General features: G+C 35.7%; 2 protein-coding genes across 3 annotated transcripts; one reads left to right on the top strand and one right to left on the bottom strand.

Annotated features, from left to right (window-relative positions):
• Nucleotides 1-10,989: 10,989 nt before the first annotated feature.
• On the bottom strand, nucleotides 10,990-12,255 carry LOC121426651 (cholecystokinin receptor type A-like). The gene has a single exon (XM_041623020.1). The coding sequence runs from the start codon at nucleotides 12,253-12,255 to the stop codon at nucleotides 10,990-10,992; it is 1,266 nt and encodes a 421-aa protein (XP_041478954.1).
• A 3,169-nt stretch (nucleotides 12,256-15,424) lies between these two features.
• Nucleotides 15,425-22,544, top strand: LOC121426520. Of its 2 annotated transcripts, none has more exons than XM_041622854.1 (8): nucleotides 15,425-15,582; nucleotides 16,376-16,602; nucleotides 17,789-17,980; nucleotides 18,636-18,692; nucleotides 19,247-19,384; nucleotides 20,162-20,287; nucleotides 21,250-21,322; nucleotides 22,476-22,544. In XM_041622854.1, exons 2-8 carry the CDS (start codon nucleotides 16,390-16,392, stop codon nucleotides 22,508-22,510), a joined length of 834 nt encoding a protein of 277 aa, XP_041478788.1. In that variant the 5' UTR covers nucleotides 15,425-15,582; nucleotides 16,376-16,389; the 3' UTR covers nucleotides 22,511-22,544. The 2 variants fall into 2 exon arrangements, with proteins under 2 accessions (XP_041478788.1, XP_041478789.1); XM_041622855.1 differs by having other exon boundaries at nucleotides 16,367-16,602.
• Nucleotides 22,545-23,265: the final 721 nt, after the last annotated feature.

Raw genomic sequence — 23,265 nt, 5'->3', positions numbered from 1 at the left:
GAGGTAATAATGGCAGAGGTAAAAATGGCAGAGGTCATAATGGTATAGGTAAAAAGAGTCTTCAACCCCCATGAAAAAAAATCAAAAAGCCCCCGCATGTAAGCCCTACATAAATTAACTAAGAGAGGTTTTAAGAAAATCAAAATAATGGAAAGGGTGACATTCTTAAAATCATAGATAGATCGTCTGCACCAAATTGATAATCTTTTGGCTAGAATATCTTATTTTTTCTGGACTCTTATGGATGTCCTTCTCATGTCAAATCGCTGTATTAGTATTCAAATTTGAAGCACACTCTTGATCGCAATTGTACTTAATTCATTGCAGGGGAAGTTCAACCTCGGTTAAAAGTCATTGTAGAATAGCAGAAAAAAATAAAATGATAATGGTGAGGGTTTTAGGAAATCAATCAAAGATTTAAAAAGCTATATCTTTATATTTCAATGGTGACGTCATTTGCGAGCAGCTTTCCCATATTTGATGTATAGAAATATTAATGAAATGTAATTTTCTAGAAAAATCAAAAAAAAAATTATCTTCAGTATATATCAAGCGACAAATCATTTCACTGACGCTCCTGAAATATTTTTAAAAGCAATTATGAACCATTTTTAGTGCATAAAATGTCATGGGGCAGCTTCCCATATATGACGTCAAACCCTTTGGGAACCTGGCATCCACTTGGACTAGCTGCATTGAGGTATTGCTCTATAAAGACTGAACAATAATTGTAGCATTTACATTTAACGTATCACATTAATCAGGGGAAGATCCAGGATTTTCCAAGGGGGGCCTGAAAAATGACATGCAAAAAAGTTTTCCGCCTACTAACTCGTAAACAAAATAAATAGCAAGCTGAAAAGGGTCTCGCTTTAAAAAGGGGGCACACTTGAGTTAGCATATTTGCTAAGATTTTAATAATTACCTCTCAAGGGGGGGGGGCACGGGCCAGCTGTGCCCCATGGATCCGCCAGTGACATCACTGGCGGATCTATTATGATATGGAAATTTAAAAAAAAACTTTTATTACAGAATGTTCAGTTATTTTTTGTATCCAGTTTGAATTCTGAAAGTAGTTCGACGTAGACCCGAAGTTGTTCGTTTCAGAGGGTTAGTGGCTGCACACATTGGTGTTTACATTTTAAAAATCGTTGGGTTTATATGTAAAGCGTTGTTCTGCTTACGAGCTTAAGATCCTTTCATTATGCAGTCACTAATTGAAATCATTTTGGAAAGAAAATGATTGAGTTTAGATCTTAAATGACGAAAAACAACATAATATTTAATCAGTTTTTATAGCTCATTTCGTCGACAAGAGTCCGGTCATGGATCATAATGTAGCCTATCTTTATCATTTTTACCTCTGCCATTTTTACCTCTGCCATTTTTACCTTTGCCATTATTACCTCTGCCATTATTACCTCTGCCATTTTTACCTCTGCCATTTTTACCTTTGCCATTTTTACCTCTGCCATTTTTACCTCTGCCATTTTTACCTTTGCCATTATTACCTCTGCCATTATTACCTCTGCCATTATTACCTCTGCCATTTTTACCTCTGCCATTTTTACCTCTGCCATTTTTACCTCTGCCATTTTTACCTTTGCCATTTTTACCTCTGCCATTATTACCTCTGCCATTATTACCTCTGCCATTTTTACCTTTGCCATTATTACCTCTGCCATTATTACCTCTACCATTATTACCTCTGCCATTTTTACCTCTGCCATTTTTAACTGGCACCGAGCAATCTGCCCTTTGGAAAAAATGGTAATGCCGAAAAATGTTTCTTTCGGGAACCACTAGACCACAGAGACAGGTTAGTTGCTAGGGCAATTAACCCCGTTCCGATTGACCGTCAGATAGACAGATTTTTGATACCACCAATTAAATTTCCTTTGTCGGGTGTAGGTGGGTTTTGAACAATGACAACCCGCTATGCCTCGGCTGGATCAAAGCTATTGCTCAGATACATCACATGTATGAGACGATTTATACAAAATTTGTAAAAAAAAAAAAAATACATATGTACAACAGCTTCGGCAACTATATATATATATATTTCAATCCTTTAGTTCCTGTTTCGTTATTTCATTTATGTATATTTTTGTATGTGACTTGTAAAAACGATTGTAAATAGCATATGAACAAATAAAGTCCCTCTTATGAGGATTAAAGAGGAAAAAATATTAAGTTCACTCATGCTATAGTGTGTATTTTATTATGCGCACACCATTATTTTGTCGTATAAACAAGCTATCAATGTTACTATTTGAGCAAGTGAGTCGCATCGCTTAACAAGCCTCGCTGTGTCTGGTTTTCCATCTCGTTAAAGGTCAAGTCCACCATGATTATTGCCAACTTATAAGCAGGGAAGTTCCACACAAACCCGATTAAAGTAGGCTAAAATATCATCAGCTTCATCAGAGAAAGTTGCTTGACTGTAATTCCATTCAGAACATGGCGGAATTTTCGATCTGTTGCTTTAATTTCAAACTTTACTCTATATTTTTATATCTGTAAGATTGTCAATATGGAGCCTTTCTTTAATGATATATGATAATCATCTGGCAAAAATGAGTAAAAAATTGAGATAACTATTTAGCGACGAAGTTCATTGGTCGTTTTCATATCACTTTAAAACTATCGTTGGATTTTTAGAAATAATGGATAAGGGCTGATGACTTTTTCCTTCTCTTTGCCCTCTCCCCTTTGTCTCTCTCTCTCTAGGCATACTTGTTTGACTCTATTCCCCTCAATAATTTCCTTTTTCTACACTGTTAGAAAAAATAGAAGAAGTTCCTGCAGCAGAGTCTCGAGAACACCTGTAATCTTACCGAATTGCGTAATCTTACAGGAAATTGGTATTTGATGTATGGAATCTTACAAATTTCCTTGAATAAAACACCCTTTTCCCCCTTTTTAAACAGACCTGTTCTGTTAAATTGCAGAAAAATTCTTGTTTTATGAATTTACAGAATGATTATTACGCAATTCGGTAAGATTACAGGTGTTCTCGAGACTCTGCTGCAGGAACTTCTTTTATTTTTTCTAACAGTGTATCTTTTTATGTTCGATAACCTTTCTTCCCATCAGTCCTTGCGTCCTCATTCTCCCCATTGTGATCCCTTTCCACGCTCCAATTTGCCCCCAAGTTTCTTCTTTCAGGTACGAATACTCAATTCCAACTATTCTTGCTCTTTTCATATACTCGTATTTGCATAATTTATATATTTTTACGAATTGCTTTGACCACACGACCATGCAATCCTACACTCTAAAAAATGAAGTGCTAATTCAGCTCTTAAAGAGCGTGTATAGTGAGTGCACTTCGGAGTGCTGATTTTTCTCGTTCAAATTTGAACTAGACAAATCAGCACTCCGAAGTGCAGTCACTATACACGCTCTATAAGAGCTGAACTAGCACTTCATTTTTTAGAGTTTATTGTGATAGTGCATTTTTGGTATTCTAAATATTAATTTAGATAATCAATTTTTTAATAATCGGAGGGTGGAGGGGTCACCAACCGATTCTACAAGGACTGGAGCCATTGGACATTCGCGTCTGTACATGCTGTGTTATGTTTTTACTGGTATTCTAAATATTAATTTAGACTGTGTACTAAATATATCTAGATTTATATGCCACTTAATAATAATAATATGTCCATTTATATAGCGCAGTTACTATGTGCATATACTCAACTGCGCTTTGATACTTGGTATCATATTATTACCCCGGCTGTAGCTGAGCCGCCATATTAATAGGCGCTAAAGCGTTCAAGGAAAAATCCTACCGGGTACCCATTCACCTCACCTGGGTCGAGTGCAGCACAATGTGGATAAATTTCTTGCTGAAGGAATTTACGCCATGGCTGGGATTTGAACCCACGACCCTCTGTTTCAAAGTCCGGAGACTAATCCACTGGGCCACAACGCTCCACTATGGTAAATATATTTGTAATAATCGTAATAACAATATAATAAAAAATGATGTAATAACATAACAAAATAATGATAATAACAACAGCAACAACAATGACAGCGATGATGAAAATTGTCCATTAGAGATTATAACACGTGCCAGCATAAGGAGCTGGGAGTACTCATTTGAATGAAGGGCTTGCAGTTTTTTTTTCTGTTTTATAATTGCATTTTTTTCATCATAAAATTTCTTTTGAATGACACACTATTCTGAACAGTTTACCAAGCTGGAGCGAGCAAACAATCTTTGTCATTCATCAGCGTTTCACAATTTACGATGAACAGATACATATTTGAAAAGAAGAAAAAAAAGACTCAACCTGACCTACAGCGAGTGTAAATGTGTCAGGTATAGAGACTCGACATGCTTAGATCTTTCTAGTTAAATATAGATTCAGGGTTATGGTACAGGCAATTTTTTATTCATAAGGATATGGTACATTTACATTTAGACCACTTTCAACGTGCATCCATTAGTTGTCAATCACAATCACTGTTTTCCTATACAGGCTAAAAGCCCATGTCACATCACCCACATACACGCACACACACACTCTAACGCTTTCTTTTTTTACATGTATTGTTGAGGGTTTCATCAAAATCAATTACATCAATTCAAGGTATATAGATAATTCAACAAATTTTCATTTTGGGGTAAGCAACAGTCTCCTTTTTTTTAACAACCACTGAAGCAAATTTTAATGGAATGAAATGATTAATATATAAATAAATATCAAGGATTTGAAAAAAAATCAAGATATGCTGTGAATCGTGACAAGCAGAATATAAGATTTAGTTTTAAACCTTGTAGATTTAAACATAAATCTAAAAGATGTGAATATAAATCTTGAGATTTGAAAGTTAATCATAAAGATTTAAAATAAATCCAACATTCGACTAGTCACTATCCACTGCCGATCTGGATTTATTTTAAATCCTTGAGAATGATATGAATATATATTCTTAGAAAATAGAAAGGAAATCACCCTCACACACTCTCACAACACACACACCAACGCATACCCTTTCTCAGCTCACCAATAAAAATACTTAATGGATTTTGTCTGTCGAAACTCTGAATCGACATTGATTATTGTGATTTACTTTCACAAATAAGTATGAAAAGTAGATTATTTTGACAACTATTATGTAATAAAAGTTCTTTTGTAGAAAAGGAAGTATTATAGGGACATGCTAATCTCAAGTGGTCACAAAATCCTAGTCTTTCCAGAAAGGTTGATTAAAATGGACAGAATTAAATAAAAAACAAGTTAACTCTGAAAATTCTCAGCGAAATCGGAGGTATAAATACATGTCATTTCTGATAAGTGATATTCAGATATTTGCGCAAAACATAAACGGTGGCAAATTAGGGTAGGCAAATGATTTTATCATGGACCTATCCACGGAGGATTATCTATTGTTACTGCTGTGACAATGCTCAGCACCCCCAGCAACAATAGAATAATCTTCCGAGGATAGGTCCATAGATTTCACATGCCCACTTGCTTTTTCCAACCCTTACCATTTTATGGGACATAATCAAATATTTAAGTTCTTTCCTATAATAAGGTGATTCGATTCCATATTGAGATGTAAAATCGTTATTATCATTAATATGATTTCTTTTTATGTGGATGAAACCCTATATATCATCAAAACCATAAAGATTGAAAATGTCTGATATTTCTTATCATAAAGTAAACAGAAAATTGATAATGTATTGGCTTTCTCTCTCGTATACACAATTATATATTCTTTGTGAAAATAAGTAAACTTTAAAATTGCCGTAATTTTCTATTTCATATTCAATTTCAATGAAATCGGTACTATGATTTTTCAACCCCCCTCCCTATTTCTTTACATCATTGTTTTTATTTGGGGACTTTGGTGTTTAAGTAAGTTATGGAAGACAAGTATACCATGGTAAAATTAAGTGACATTTATTAAAAATGCTTGGAAAATTAAGAAAAACGCATGATAACCTTTCTATTTGATTAACTTTAAAATGATAATCTCAAGAGATTTAAATTTGATTCTTTTTTTAGTGATAAAATGCGATAATAATCAGATAAGAACAGCAATTTGTGTTGCATGTTAGACCGGGATTATTTCCTTCATAATTTATGTACGAAAGATATAAACCTGAACTTCCAATTTTTCAACAATATTTTTTTTAATGTTCAAAGATAACATACATTTAGAGCAATACGGTGAAAAGTATTCGGAACATGACGCAGTTGTATTGATAGTGTGTCTCGGTCGGGTTTATTATCATGATTATGAATCACTTATTACCATGGCAACCATATTGGCAAACAATATATACATCAAAATGGGTATTAAGATAAGATAAGAAGTGTATAAGGAGGACCGAGGTCGAATCTCAATGGCAAGAAAACAGATGAGAAATTCAAGTCTCTTCCACTAAAAATAGGTAATCAACAAAAAATATATAAGATAAGACGTAAAAAGCATATTTATTTCAAATCATGTGCAGGAAATGTCAGCTGCTCTCCGAACCTATTCATTACGTCGTATATTATCTGTAGACTGGTAGAAGACGGAAGTACAGCGTAGGTTGATATTGTCGAATCAGATAATTCAGGGGTAAACATCTTAAGTATCATTATTTTTATGTCATGAGGCCTTAAATCACATACGTGCGTTACCAATGTTCTCTCCTGTATATCTCCTATGAACGCGAATCAAAGTTGCAGTGAAAAAAAAGTTGAATTAAAAAGATGAAAGTGCATCATTGTGAGTTATGGCAATGCTAACGAATAATGACGAAAATGGTTTGATATATATATTTTTTCTACGAAATTACAGTACTCTGGCCTTTGTCGCGTACTCTTGTGACCGGGCTTGTGACATATAGGAAGAGTCGTGGTGTAGTGGTTCTGGCTCTCGCATTGTAATCAGAGGGTCGTGTGTTCGAATCCTACCTCAGTCTAGCGCCCTTTGGCAAGGCGTCAATCCACACTTTGCCACTCTCCACCCAGGTGCTAAATGGGCACACAGTAGGATGTGAAGTTCATTAGCTTGTCCAATATTGTGTGCCTTAATTGCGACTGACTGGAATACTCCGCAGGGAGTGGAGGGTATGCATAGTCCCGATTGAATCCGATGACTTGGGTAATAATAATCTGTAACCAGATTGATTTTATTTTTACAAGGAGGTGAAAAAGTAGATTAGACTTAATAAAAAATGAACTACAATAGTACAACATGTACACTAAACATGGTATTTCTGGATATTGCTTCATATTAAAACGTGCATTTTAGAAAAAATTCTCCACAAAACCAATATATGCCAAGGATTTTTATCATGCTTATAATTAGTGCACTAAATTAAAAAACTGAACATGCTGAAACAAATATTTGCAAATACACTGCAAAAACCAGTCCGGAATATGTAGGCCTATATGTCCACACCAGAGAAGTATTGAAACAGCACCAGTTTGTAATCAAACCGATGCTGTTTTAATACTAATTGGTGTTGTATAAAGACTTATCTGGTGTAAGGCCAAAACGAAACTGGTGTTGTTTAACACTTCTCTGGTGTAGACATATGTAGATTCCGGGCTGGTGTTAAATCAACACCAGAGTTTTTGCAGTGTATGTTTTAAATAGCATGCCATCAAACAGCCCCGATATTTATTTTCTTATCGATTTCATGGTTTAAAAGGTAATTATTGTATACATGGTACATATATATGCCACTAAAATGATCCCCAGGGAATGGAGAATGTTCACCGACTGTCTGCTGACACTTTATCTAAATCGAACTGACCTGGATGGGATAATCCATTTTTCACTCTTTAAGATTATGATTTAAATACCACATTAAAATGATGATTACATGATTAAACAATATTGAATCTAAATAAAGCTATTTCAACAAGTGTAATACATGATTTTAGGTTCCGATTGAACATATAGGAAAGCGTAGTATGTTTCTCTGACTATTGAGATATCCTGAAAATTTCATTTTCAAATTGTTACATATAAGAAGAATTGTAAGAGCGATTGCATTCATTTATTTAGTTATTTCCCCTTTAAGGATATTTTGGAATGATTAATGTTCCAGAAGGGTCTATAGTACAGCTGTGTTACACATGAGTAATCTTTGAATAATCTCTGGTATGTCCCAAGAGAGACAATACAGACTGCTAAACAATAGAGATTGCTTTACAATAGATTTGTATTGGTAGTGGAAATAAACAATAGGCTTAGCTATTTTGTTGACATGTTAATTTCACTGAGGTCATTCAAGAATGTTTTAGAATTTTGATTGCTCCAGAAAGAAGGAGAAGGTTCTTTTTAAAGGCAATACTAGAAGCATCTATAATACTTGAAATATGTATATATAAGGTGACAGTTTCTTCAAGAACATCATCATATCATACCAGATCACTTCATCAGATCAGATCAGAGTTTCAAGCCAGACTTTATGTCATAGCAGACTTTATTTTCACCTGGAATATTTATCTTCTGTGGAATTATTTGCACACCACCAATGAACTGTTTGCAGTTATTTTGAGATTGGAATTCTCAGTTCTCATCGAGATCATCAACCTGTTTTAATGAACACTTTTCAACCTATGGATTGCTGAAATTGACAGTTAATCACCGTCAACATCGTCTTCACGGACATTTCAACTTGTTACAATGACTCTATGTTATTCATCGTGCTTCAACATCAGTTTCATCATCGCCATTATTGTAAATTTATCTTCGCCAGCCAACTTGGATTAAATACTGGATTTTACTTTGGATTATTATCGCAATCTCAAGAGACGTAAGATCAATGTTTACTTATGTTTTATTTATGATTGTTAATGTATAATCAATTTCCTGTAATAAAAGAAAAGGAAATTCAAATATAACACTCAATATTTATCTTTATTTTTTGCAGTATCGTAACAAAATCTACTAGCACAAATTATTTGTATAATCATTGTCATGCAAATGTTGGAAGGGCGTTGGTACCTTTAACGTGTTTTTTATGAATTGATATAATAATAATAGGCATTTATATAGCGCAATCTATCTAGAAATATTCTATTCCGAGGCGCGTTATTATTGTTATTATTACACCGGCTTTAGCTCGAGCTGCCTCTCAGCGCTCATGCATTCAAGGAATTAATCCTGCCTGGTACCCATTCACCTCACCTGGGTCGAGTGCAGCACAGTGTGGATAAATTTCTTGCTGAAGGAAATTACGCCAATATGAATTGGGTCTAATAGTTGAATACATAAAGATAAAAGAAAGCATTATTTTCTATATTTCATTACATTAAATAAGCCTTTTCACTTTGAAATGGCTGCCCAATAATATGGTCCTTGGGGAAGAGACATCGACAGCCCCATGTCTTGCCTATCATTGCAGTTAAAGAACATTGTATTGCTACCGTGATCACAATGTTAAATGCAATTATTAATTACTCGTGCATTAAATGTTTATACTCCAGAATAACCGTGGATTTCATCACAATGGTACAACCATAAATCATTCATCCTCAATTTCCTACGCTCCAAACGTATTCCTTTCATATGGAAAATATAAATGCTCATTTCTGGGCAACATAATTCCCTTAATACCAAAGTTCTTACCCAAAAATACTTTTATTCCGAGCTTTTGGAGCCATATTATAGATGGTTTCCATAATGAAATCTCGTCTCCCCTAGATTTGTATGCATTTTTTTTTCATTTGGCAGTCATACTATAATTTCCTTCGACATGCAGTAGGTCTATACTATTTTCATCAATATATCTGCAACTAAACATAATGCCATTGAAATTGAATCAGGGATACCACGTTTTGCCAAGCACTTCGTGCTATGGCAACCAAAAAAAAGATATTTCCAGGCACTTGTATATTTTTCCATTAAAGATGATGATACATTTTAAAGTTGAGTTGTCATTAATCTTTACCCTATTCTTTCTCAACTCAGCAAAAAGGAATCAATTTGTACAAGTTTCATTTTCCTTTAACATGTTCAAAACTTCAGAAGATTCCGGAAAGGTTCACTAACTTGAATACTGGGATGTCATCCAAAATTCCAATCTTTAAAAAAAGGAAAATTCAGTCGCATTTGGTTCTTTTCCATCTATAGATTCTTCATGAAATTTTTCTTTTAATTTGAAAATATTCAGTGTCCTCTCTTTTCAGTATTATTTAAAAAGGGCCAATTCAAACACTTATCGTACAGAATTTTTTATCAGAACAAAAGAATGCAAAAAACTAGGATATACGGGAACATTAAGCCCATTCCATACATAACATGAAGGAAAATTCAGGCATTTGTTATTATTTTCTTTTTTGTGGGTGGATCCCGACCAAAATCAAATTTTGATGTAAAATCACAAAACATGCAGCAAAACGATTTTATTTCATATTACCAAATCATTAAAAATTCACGATATAATAATCGTTCGTGTAAGCCTGATGCAGTAGCGGACACTTGGCTTATCTCGAAGGGATTTACAAAAAAGAACAACTGTGTCTGTGTGTTATTTACAGCAAAATAATAATATAATGTGACATACTTCGCATATATATATATATATATATATATATATATATATATTCATATGCAAAGTATGTCACATTATATTATTATGCATCGGGCCTTTACATCACAAGACAAGATTGATTTGGTGATTTTTCCCTGAACAATCAGAAATACAAGTTCGGGTTGATTCTACTGTTGTTACAACATTTCTATAGTGTGGTAACAATTTTCTTGGTAATATCTTCTGTCAAATTCATTCTCTTAAAATCAATCTACAGTTCAATGCAAAACGCCTGTACGTAGCTTTACAAATTAACTGGCAAGTTCATATAAATATCGATATTGGATTTTATCAACTGTGGTATTTTTTTTCAACTACATTTCCATACTTTATTCCTAAAATTCAATTTTTCATTATTTATATCCGCAAGATTGTTGATATTTTGCCAATATGGTCTTTACTCAGGAGCAAAGTCTTATTGTTCAACGGAATGTGAAACATCGTTTGCACATCGCATTTAACTCCTGCCTGTACACTTTCAACCGAAGGGCAAATAAGAACGGATTGACGCAAGAATTCATATTAGCCAAGAATATCAGAAACATATACCAATTTGATAAGAAATCGATTTTTACGCCAAGAGTATAGGAAAAGAACGCCCATTGATTCGGAGACCAGCAGAAGAGATAGAGAAGATACATGAAGATGAGAACTCTGGTTGTATTGCGTCTCTGAATATTTGCTCCAGGAGCTGCTTGGCGAGGCTTAGCTCGCTCTCTGAGGGCGCTGTTCATCCCTGTTGACCGTCTTGATTCCTTGTCCGATGGGAGCTGCTGTTCCTGAGGCATTCTGCAATCCGCATTCGGAACTTGTAATTGTGATCTTTTCATGCTTCCCATCTCTGCACCACCTGCGTTTGGACTATCACCATTTTCTGTAACTCTGTACACTTCACCGGTCTCATGGCTAGGGCCTCCAGAGTCGGCTGATGAACTCTCTGCTACAGAAGTCTTGGGGATCTGCAAGATGGTGGGGAGGTGGAGCTGCCCCGTCCCTCGTTCTATCGCCACTTTATTCAGCTTCCGAAATTTTGCGATGATGGCTGCAAAGGAATAGGTCATGACGCAGACGGGGAAGAAGTACTCCCAGATGAATAGCATAACAAGAATCACCTTGTGCTTGGCGACAAACCGACATTGGTGGTCAGCCGTAGCTTCATAATGAAAAATTACATTTAACACTTGAAAGGCAGGACCGAGTACCCATACAGAAGCTATGAACGCCCCTAGAAGTCGCTTCTTGAAGTTCCTTGAATACCAGATTGGGTGAACCACTGCAAGATAACGCTCTATCGACAAAGCCACCATGTTGAAGGTCGACACAGCGAAGCATCCAAAGACAATCACCAATGAGTTCCAAAAGTAGCAATAGAGAATTTCCGCTAATGGAGCCTTCACCGATGTCCGTATACCCCCGATGTCAGCTGTGGTGGCAGCCATGAGCAGGGTGGATGCAATGCCGTCGACCACGGCTTGGTTGACGATGAGAAGATTGGTGTTGTTTCGGACGGAACGACGACAAAGAAGGACTACACATGTCAGGTTTCCGAACAAACCTGTGAGGCCAACGATGATCTGACATACTTGAGGCCAACTAACAGTTTCTTGGTTGGGTTCCTGCATCGTCGGTAGAACGGAGTCGTTGTCGAAAAGCCTCCGCGACGATCCGACCGTACTACCAGACTCCATTCCTATTTAATTCCACGTCAAAGAGGACTGCAAGAAATTTCCAATCCGGTTATTGACTGTTCTTCGTGACGGTACTCGGTGATCAAAACTATAGCGACCTTAACGACGAGTGTAACAAAAACTGATGGTACAAGAGAGTATATATTCTGCCGGGGAAAAAAGGCTCATCTCACGACTTATAAACAAAATTATCATCATCGAAGCTCTCTGCACTAAATGGTGGTTTGCGCATGATTTACATCACAATTCAAATAATGTACACTGAAGATGAAGGGCATTGAGATCGTGCATGTTAAGTGATTGGCAATGAGCTCGGAAACGATATAATTGGTATTCACCCCCCCCCCCCTTCGCCTGCTGGGGCCCTATCAAATCATATTCTGAAGTTGAGTATGAATTTATATCTGTTATTAAGCTACATCCGTTCATAAATTTAATCAAAAGAGAACATTGTCTCAATTTTATTTATTCATTTATTTATTTATTATTATTATTTTTTTTTTTTTGGGGGGAGGGGGTTATATTCAACATCCAAGTACAGAAGGTATTCAACTCTGAGCAACATTTCAATATTTTTTTATTACTCTCACCCCTCAACCTTGTTTGCTGTTGTTTACTCATCTATTTTAATTTTCAGGACCGATTCATGCATGACGTGCTAAATGATAAACTTGGCTTTAATTAATGAGGTGGCATAAACGACCTTCACAAGTCATGTGGTCATATAAACTTACAATATATATTGGCGATTTTTATTCTAATGGTTCACGATCATAAAAGATCGTTAAATGTGAGAAATTTATAGCATCTGAGGGGTTTCCTACAGGGGCATAATGGATATGGATTGATGAATGAACGAATCAATCAAACAATCTATTAAGGAAGGAAGGAATGGATTGAGGAATAAACCAATGAAAGAATCATTAATAAATAATTTAGGATTTGTATAGCGCACATATCCACCTTGCGAGAGGTGCTAAGCGCTCCGATATTACCCCGGCTAAGCTAGTCTACCGATTCTGGTGCGTACAGCTTTTTGAGGAATTCCTTCCTGCCGGTTCCCATTTACATCACCTGGGTCGAGTGCAGCGTGGATAGTGTGGATAAATTTCTTGCTGAAGGGAAACATGTCATGGCTAGGATTCGAACCCTCTATTTGAAAGGCGAAAGTCAGAACCAATTGACCATGAAGCCCCGCATCGAAAGAATGAATTGATTAATTAATTAACTAATTAATCAATCAATCAATTTATCAAGTAGGCCTAATGATAATAGTCAATTTTTATAATGCTCTTTAATTCCCAGAGTGGCTCAAAGCGTGACAGCATATTATTACCCCGGTCATTGGATTCAATTTCCACTCCCTGAGGAGCATTCCTTGCATTCATCGCAGCCTCATTATGGCGTTGGCAAATTCAAACATAAAATATCTTTTGCATCCAACCGGGTACCCATTTAGCACCTGGGTCGAGATTAACGTGTGGATTAACGCCTTGCCAAAGGACGCTATAGGATTCGAACACACGACCCTCTGTTTACGAGGCGATAGTCAGAACCACTAGACTACGGCTCTTCCACTGCCTAATCAATAACTGATTAAGAAATCAACTTAATGTGACTACCTAGGACTATAAATTAAATGCGTTGGTTTCCATCAGATATAAGGCGGATGGGAATAGGTTAGGAGAACCATTAGTAACACGAATAAGGCACTTGTGGCCATCGAGCATTATCGCGTGTCATAATGTAAACTTACAACGGCAGTTTTTTAATCTTTCACCTGAACCTTTATCATGCGCATGTTGCAGACAATAATCATTTTCATTAGGTCAACACTACTGTGGGATCGGTGGGGGAAATTGAAAGAGTGCGCTTGACAATCATTTGAGATGTGTCAGTTAATAGAGTAATAATACCTACTTTAACAAACATCAAGCACAAAGCAGGCTTGAACTCTTCACTGTGTAATGCAATATGATCGTAGGTAAATAAAGATGATTGAAATTATGATTCTTGCACTTTCGTTTCTTAGCAACCAATCATAGCAGCAGACTAGTTTGATATAGGGCTCATATACCCCCACCCCTCACCCGCTCACAGAAGAGGGGGGGGGGGCCTGGTATCCGCCATTTTCGGGTCAAATTCAAGGACCCCAAATCAAGAACGCATTTTCAATTTTCTGCAAAATTTCGTAAAGATTGGTTCGGTAAAAGACGGTCATTTACCCCGGTCATTTACCAACAATATTTATATCCAGTTTAGCATTGAATTATATAAAATTATTTTTCCTGTAACAGTAGATGGGGAAATAAACAAATCTTCGTGGATACAGTATTACCTAACTGTTAACATTAGGCCCAAACTTGCTTTGATAGGGCAACTAATGAAAGTGAAGTTAAATGTGTGTTTTGGGTTTGGGTCATTTCTCGTATTAATGAGTTTCTTTTGTTATTGAGGTGGAAATTGGGAATTATCTAGCTTATGTGTATTGAATCAATGAACAATCAATTAGAATAAAATATCAAGGATGTGAATAGGCCTAATGTTATAACAGGATGGGAGCCAGGGTACTATGTTGTTACGGATAGGAGGAACTCAAATTACGTAAACTTTCTAAAGTGAACAGCATGGAGCGACACGACAAAGACTGAGACAGATTGAGATCATTCATAGAAATACCCCTATGATGGAGATGCTATACTCTCGGAGTTGGGAGGTAGACTCTCTGTCCAGTGCATTGCTCTTTCTAGAATCATGGACCTACAATAGGTCCATGGTGTTAGATTGCGAATCATAATGTGCATGCACTTTTGTCAATAAGATATAATTATCTATAATTATCAGAATATGTCTTTTTTGCCTTAGTGTTTTCAGTAGGCCTTTGAGTAAAACCCATAATGGTTTCTCCGTGAGCCAACTTTCTGTTGCGCACTTTATTTACTTTTTCCCCTCCGTCCATTTTATCTGCTCACTGAACCGCCCCGTCCCCTCTCTCCCCTTCTCTCCCTCTCTCTCTCTCTCTCTCTAATGAATAACAGAATGACGTCTAAACAGAGGCATAGGCCTACAATTGTCTACTCTAGAGGAATAATGGCCTCTGCGCAACCACCGTCAACAAAATCGATAAAGGCAAGCGCCATTTTGATTCATCTTTAATTCCTACGTACGTAATTCATGTATATAGATGTTGTATAGACACGGCTTATCTGTATACTCGCCATCTTGAATATATTGCAAATCAGGCACCTGTTTTTCCCGGAGGGTGTTTTGTTGATTAAAGGTTCTGAATTATATACCAAACAGGGCGATTTTTCCAGAATTAGAAAGGTAAGATCAACGTTTTTCGCTTTCCCGAGACGTGGTGCCACGGAAAGTTCACTCGTCATCGCTATATGTTTACTAAACAGATAAAGATCATGCTACAATAATGATAGATATTATTTTCCCAGCGTCATTTGCTTTACCACGATTGATTTATTTTTGAAGTGTCGCTTTAGGGCACAAAATCTATTAGTTAGATGAAATTTTGAGTATTGTATACACGGGATTCTCACCAAACATATTTATTACCCTTCGAACCTGTATCATACTGTATCTCAGCTCAGACCAGCAATAAGGTTGATATGTCGTTGAATGCTTTAAATTGATATGCGATATATTCCGTCAATATTTAATATCTTTATAGATTTCATGATATAGTTGTCTGAATCTGTATATTTATGTCGAAGAGAATGGGCAGAGAAGGAAGAGGAGGATTATGATGAAGACAAGAATGGTATAGGGGGTAACTTGATCACTGATGATGCAGGTAATTCTGGTTACTCCTTCAAAGAAGAGTTCCTTTTGCGATAGCTACCCAAATAAAAAAAAAGAACACAATTATGTAAATACAAATTCAAATAGTACAAAGTTATAACAAACTACATGAAATGGTACTGGTACTGGCGTTGATGTATGTACTCAAAATGTTTTTTGTGATATATTTCATTATCAATATCTTTTTCGTTCTCTTTAGTAATAATTATGTTTATATTGATATGTCTGTTATATTCATTTTATCAGCAGTGGTTGAATTATTAAATGTACTGAAATTTCTTTATGTTTTTATTAATCAATCAAGCTTAACTAAGGAGAATGCAAAAGGAGATGCCCCCTCCTGCCTACGCGGCACATCCGCCGCAGTATGGGCACCCATCGACCCACTATGGGCAGCCCCCGCCAGTGATCACCGCCCCTCAACCGGGTTATTACCCCTACCCCGCTCCTAATAACAACATGACGATGAACAACACAGTCACTGTTCCAACGGGAGGATATTCGCACGGTGGAGGAACTACTATTGTCAGGGTTAGTTAATGAAGCATCCTCTCTTCTTCGTTCTTCTTTCTTCGTTTCTTCTTCTTCTACTTCTTCTTCTTGTTATACCGAGGGTTTTTTTTTACCTGACTGCTAAGAAAGCACGAATGCCTATGAGCAAGTAACCAGGGGACCAACGGCTTAAGGTCCTCTCCGAGGGACCTGGTAATGAGGGTAAATGCCCCGGGGTAAATGTCTTACCAAAGGGCACTAGCGCACCACTTGGGAATCGAACCCGGGTCACCAGAATCCGAAACCCCGCTCTACCGACTGAGCTATCGCGCCTCCTATTTCTTCTTCTTCTTCATCATCATCATCTTCTTCTTTTTCTTCTTCATCACCATCTTCATCTTGTTTTTCTTCTTCTTCTCATTCTTATTCATCTTTTTCTTCTTCTTCTTCATTATTATTTGTTGTTGTTGTCGTCTTTTTTATTTTGTTGTTATCATTATATTAGTTTATTTTTATTGTTATTAGAAGTAGATGCGGTAGTAGTAGTAGCAGCAGCAGCAACAGCAACAGCAGCAGTAGTAGAAACAATAGAAGTAGTAGTAGTAGTAGTAGTAGTAGTAGTAGTAGTAGTAGTAGTAGTAGTAGTAGTATTTAGTAGTAGTAGTAGTAGTAGTAGTAGTAGTAGTAGTAGTAGTAGTAGTAGTAGTAGTAGTAGTAGTAGTAGTAGTAGTAGTAGTAGTAGTAGTAGTAGTAGTAGAAGTAGTAGTTAGTAGTAGTAGTAGTAGTAGTAGCAGTAGTAGTAGTAGTAGTAGTAGTAGTAGTAGTAGTAGTAGTAGTAGTAGTAGTAGTAGTAGTAGTAGTAGTAGTAGTAGTAGTAGTAGTAGCAGCAGCAGCAGTAGTACTTAGTAGCAGTAAGAGTAGTAAGAGTAGCGTATGAATGTAAGGTCCTCTTTCTATTGGTGTTAAGATTTTTTGTTAGTAATTACTAGCATTTAGATTAAGAAGTTACTGCAGAAATGACACTAAAAGAAGGTACTCAACAGTTTGAGATAAATTTTAACATAAATATTACCTTTCCTATCCCGAATTTTAGCTAACATTGACTTTTCTCCCATAATGCATGACCGTTAATCGCTGACCTTAAATTCTGTAGTGGTAGTAGTCATGGTAGTATTATTATCATCATCATCCATCAACATTATCAATGTTTTTATATCATATTCAGACCCAGAGAGGCAATAATGGTTCTTGTTGCGCTGGTCATTTGCCGAACTTCAATGATACGGCGGGCAAGACCACGGGTCTTATCATGCTATCCGGTGGGGTCATTACCATCATCGTAATAACAATATCTTTGATCGTGAGGACTTACTACGATATCGGGGGACTCGGCGCGAGCATCGGAGCTGCCATCTTTGTAAGTATCTATTCTCTTATTTTATTTCGCTATGAATGATGCACAGTCACACCATCGAAACCGAGTCCGAACCGACCAATGGTAAGCCATTGGACAATGTGGTCGGTTCTCGCCGATGTGACTGCAGCAGCATCGGTCATCAAAAAGTTTCTTTGCGTTTCTTTTTACAAAGATGGCGCCATATACACTGTCACATAATTTTGGCATTTTGCATCTTCAAAACTTGTGTTGAATGGTAAAAAAAAGTCGTTTAATAGTTTAAGAAAAGAACCGATAGCTTTATTCCAATTGTGACCATACTTTATATAATAATCCTGGTATATCTTTGAACTTATCTATACCGTATTAATTCAAAGCCAAAGCCAATATTTATTTGATTTTCTTCCTATTTTTTCTATATGAACAGATTTGTGAAACTGACGATTGTGCTATATCCCTTTTCAATTTTTATCTCAAATCTTTACAACAGACAGCGTAACGAAGTAATATAATTTTCATGTGTTTTACTTATTTCGCTTATTGTGAAAGCAAGAAATTTGTATTTTTTAGCCCTCATTTTTAGTCTTGATTATATCTTTGGATCTCGAATCTTGCCTATAGTGGGGAGAACGCTCATGCTAGTTAAGATTAATTACAATTTTTTGTCTCCTATCAGCTATACATACCAACCGGTATTCTTGGCGTCTGCTCTCACGGGAAGTCGTCGTGTGTGGTGAGTATTCTATTGATTAAACATTTTCAAGATAAGTCATAGAAATGGATTATTCGTATTTTCTACTTTTTTAAGTTTTATTACTACATAATTATATATCTTTATCAAAACTAATCAAATGGACATTGAGCGGAGATGTTTCTAAGACCCAGGTCTAGAACATAATGTAGTACAGCGAAACAAAATCTTGATTGTTAGGTTATATCAAAATGCAAAGCGTGTTATTATCATTTTTGTTGCTGTTGTTGTTATTATTCTTTTTATATTTTTATTGTTATTATCATCATTATTATCATTGTTCTTGTGTTATAATTGTTGTTGCGGTAGTATAGTAGTAGTAGAAGTAAGTAGTAGTAGTAGTAGTAGTAGTAGTAGTAGTAGTAGTAGTAGTAGTAGTAGTAGTAGTAGTAGTAGTAGTAGCAGTAGTAGTAGTAGTAGTAGTAGTAGTAGTAGTAGTAGTAGTAGTAGTAGTAGTAGTAGTAGTGTAATTATCAATACTTATCAACAATTATCAACAATACTAACAACTTCTTTAACAACTTCTTTGTTCCTAGGTGACAGCATTTCTGGTCATGTGCATCTTGACAGCGCTTGAGGCCTTTGCGATGACTGCTTACGAAGCCGTTGCAGCAGGCCTTCTCTCGTATGATTACATCTGCGAATGGGTCTTCTGTTACTGGCAACAAAACTCGGTGAGCTAATAATTATAATTACAATATATGCATTCGCTTTCTCATTTTCACCTCGAGATAAAAGGCACTATCATTATTATTACGATTATTATACATAATTATTGTCAATACCAATCATTTTACCAATCTCTTTCTTCTTTTATTTTTGTTTTAATAATGTTATTTTGATCATGCCCTTTATACTGCTAATATTGCACTGCTTTATTGTTCGAACATAATCTATATGTTATTGTACCTCTGATAATTCTTTTTTTTTTACTTTTTGTATTCGAATTTCATTAATTAATAAACGTTATTGTTTTATTATTATCATTATTTTGCATATCCCAAATTGAGTAGCTAATTTGTAATTTGAAAATACTTTACACTGTAAAAATCTTGTTTGTTAAACTGTTCAATGTTATTAATGTATGCTATTTGTAAAGCGCTCAGAAACACCCTGTATTAAGCGCTATGTAAAAACAATGTATTATTATCATTGTAGTTATTGCAGTAATCTAAAAAAAATCTTTTTCAATGCAACTCGATTTTTTTCATGCTCCCCCCCCTTGAGAGGTACAATTAACATTTGTAATATAAAAATACCGTTAAACACAAGTGTGCCCCCCACCCCCTTGAAAGTGGAGAGCTTTTCTTTTTTTGCTTGTCAACATGTGCCCTCCCCTTGGAAAATCTTGGATCCGCCCCCTGACATCGGGCATTACTTAGAGGCCTTATAAAGTCAGCAGCCTGTGCTATTTTGCTGATATATTTCATGTTTGGCGTATTTGTGTATAGGTGGTCGTTGCCATGCATGTTATCGCCTGCATCATCGCTTTCGTCATCTTCATCGTTGCCATCGTCGGATCCGGGTATTCATGCGCGGGAATGAATGGTGCCGTGGGCGACGTCCCGGCGACCATGGTGAGTCTACCATCAAAATAAATCAATCGATCAAAAAATATAAAGAGAGTATTTAAGATGCAATCGTGCAAGATTTCTTTTTGTTTCTGGTTATAATCATATCACAAAACAAAAATGAAATGTATAGATATAATGACAAATATAATAGATGAAAGAAGAAAAAAAAACAAGTTGATGAAATACCAAGAGTTGTCATTTTTTCTCATTGTAAATTTCAAAATGAAGTTAAGTTAGATTGAATGATTCAAGGGCCAGATCAGAACCAAACTATAGGATGAAACAAAATGTCACTTTGAGCATATTATGGGCCCGTCACGGTTGCAGAAAGAGTTGCATTTAAACGCAAGCCAAAAAAATCAATCGCAAGTCCCAAACGCGCGCTGTTGATTGGTTGAAAATCAAGTTGCGCATGATTTTTTTAGAGTTGCGATTGATTGCAACTGTTTCTGCAACGGGCCGCAGATTAAACTGCATCATTTGATAAGGCCGTATCTTGTTCTTATCGTTATAATCGATGAACCTATAGACCAAATTATTTCAAACAACAATTAATGAATTTAAGTGGAATCACATCAAGTTTAATAATTAGCCATTGAACAGCTTTCCAAGTAGGCCTATAGACAAATGTATACTCATCGATTCAGACGGAGCCTTAGGCCAGGGGCCCGTTGCAGAAAGAGTTGTAATCAATCGCAACTCTAAAAATCACGCGCAACTTGATTTTCAACCAATCAACAGCGCGCATTTGGGACTTGCGATTGATGTTTTGACTTGCGTTTAAACGCAACTCTTTCTGCAACGGGCCCCTTGTCAGTCATCTCTATGATCAGGATGAGAATGGCGTCACTTTGGGGTCATTTTGACCCCCCCCCACGCGTTTTCATCAAAATCAATTCCGTCGCCCCAGAATTGATTAGTGGTGGTAATGGAACTCTTGTCATGTTCTCTTTGTTTGAAACTAGGTTGTGACCCACCAGCCTGTGCAGCCAACAGTACAGGCGACAACTACTACACACACCAGCTCTACATATGGAGGTAAAGAAACACTAGATGATGATAATAATAATAATCACATTTGATGATAATAATCAGATAATTATAAGAATAATACGATATCATATTTAATAAGAAAAATCACATTTGATACTTATAAGAATAACATTTGAGAAGAATAATCGCATTTTATGATAATAATCACATTTGATCAGAATAGTCACATTTGATAGAAAAAAATAATCACATTTGTTAAAAAAATGATCATGATAATCAGATATAGGAAACGTCATTAATTTGATAAGAATAATCATATCTTATAATAATAATAACATTTTATAAGAGTTATCACATAAGAAAAGTCACAATCGCATTTGATAAACACAACCAAACTTGATAATAATCATCATTTGATAATTATCACATTTGATAAGAATAATCACATTTTTATAAGAAAAATCACATTCTGTAAGAATGATCACATTTGATGAGAATGGTCACATTTAAGAATAATACTCACATTTGACAAAATATTCACATTTCACAATACTGATAATATTTGATGACGATAATAATCATATTTGATAAGAATAATCATATTCGATGATAATAATCACGCTTGATTATACTAATCGCATTTGATAAAAATAATCACATTTGATTTGGATGATCACATTTGAGAATAATAACTACGTTTGATAGAATAATCACATTTGATAATACTAATTACATTTGATGATAATAATAATCACATTATATTTTGCTAGAGACAGTCACATTGGATATTACTTTTGATATGGATAATCACATAATTTTGCTGATAATAATCATTCTTATTCCCCCATGGTAACCGCCTCAGCAATTATAATGTTCTTCTAGCAAACCCAGCATAACATTATGTTATTATTACCCATCTCCATTCTAATGCGTCGAGCGCATGACAAGAAAGTTGAAGGTCCCATGTTTAAGACTTATATGACTCGGTCAGCGATCGAACTCACCACCTCCCGTTTATGAGGGGCCGAGCGCTCTACCACAGAACCACCAAATCTGTGAAATGCATGACCGTATGATACGCAACGCAGTGACAAAGGTGGCAGTCCTCCGCCCCCCCATCCCCCATAATGCTTATTGTATAATGAATGATTTATTAATTCTTTAATGTTCCCTTTTAATTTTTACGTCTTTTTAACAGGAAGTCACACAGCAACGAGCACTACATACTACTAGCCCAAACAATCAACATCGTGCGCGAAACGGAAAACAAGAAAAAATAAAATACTTTAATCATTTTTTATGTAACAATATGAGGTTGTGAAGCTTAGTACATCACAGCATTCGAAAGAGAACGGGGCGAATTTTCGCATGATTAAGGTTTGTTGGTATTTCAAACAAATGCATTTGTTTTATACGATTTTAAAACCAGTTTTATCATTCATTATTTTGGTACCATTAATTTTATGGTATGCTTCGATAAACAGAAGAGATTTTTGTCTACGAGAGTGTGGAATGGAAAATTGAAACTGAATTTTGCATTATTCATTGAAAAGGAACGTTTTTATTGAAAATTACATTTTTATTGGAATCTCTTTGATATGTGAATAAGTCTTTGATTTCATTTTTTTTTTAATCTTCTGAAAAAAAAGCTTAAGATATTTGTTTATACAGTGCGTATCAAAAAAAGTTTACACTTAGAAAAAATCCTGTAAAATTATGTATTTGTAATATCCTGACGATTTTTCCACATTTTAGCATTGGTACAGATCCATTTAAGCAAATGACGATATAACTGTCGAAAAATATTTCCGCTTGAGTGAGCACCACTTACTTTTGAAAAGTTGGTGAAAAATTATTTGCGCAGAACTTGGAAATAGTTATGCGAATAAAAGTAGACCTTAATCATGAAGAACACGTGGAAATTAGCAAGTAAAACTGATATGAAGATAACTTTTACCTTTTTAAACTTGTTTCCTTGCCCAAAACAC

Source organism: Lytechinus variegatus, chromosome 13, assembly GCF_018143015.1.
Source record: "Lytechinus variegatus isolate NC3 chromosome 13, Lvar_3.0, whole genome shotgun sequence".
NCBI classification, from domain to species: Eukaryota; Metazoa; Echinodermata; class Echinoidea; order Temnopleuroida; family Toxopneustidae; genus Lytechinus; species Lytechinus variegatus.
Note: the sequence above shows the minus strand (reverse complement) of the source record. Positions and strands in the feature narration are given on the sequence as shown.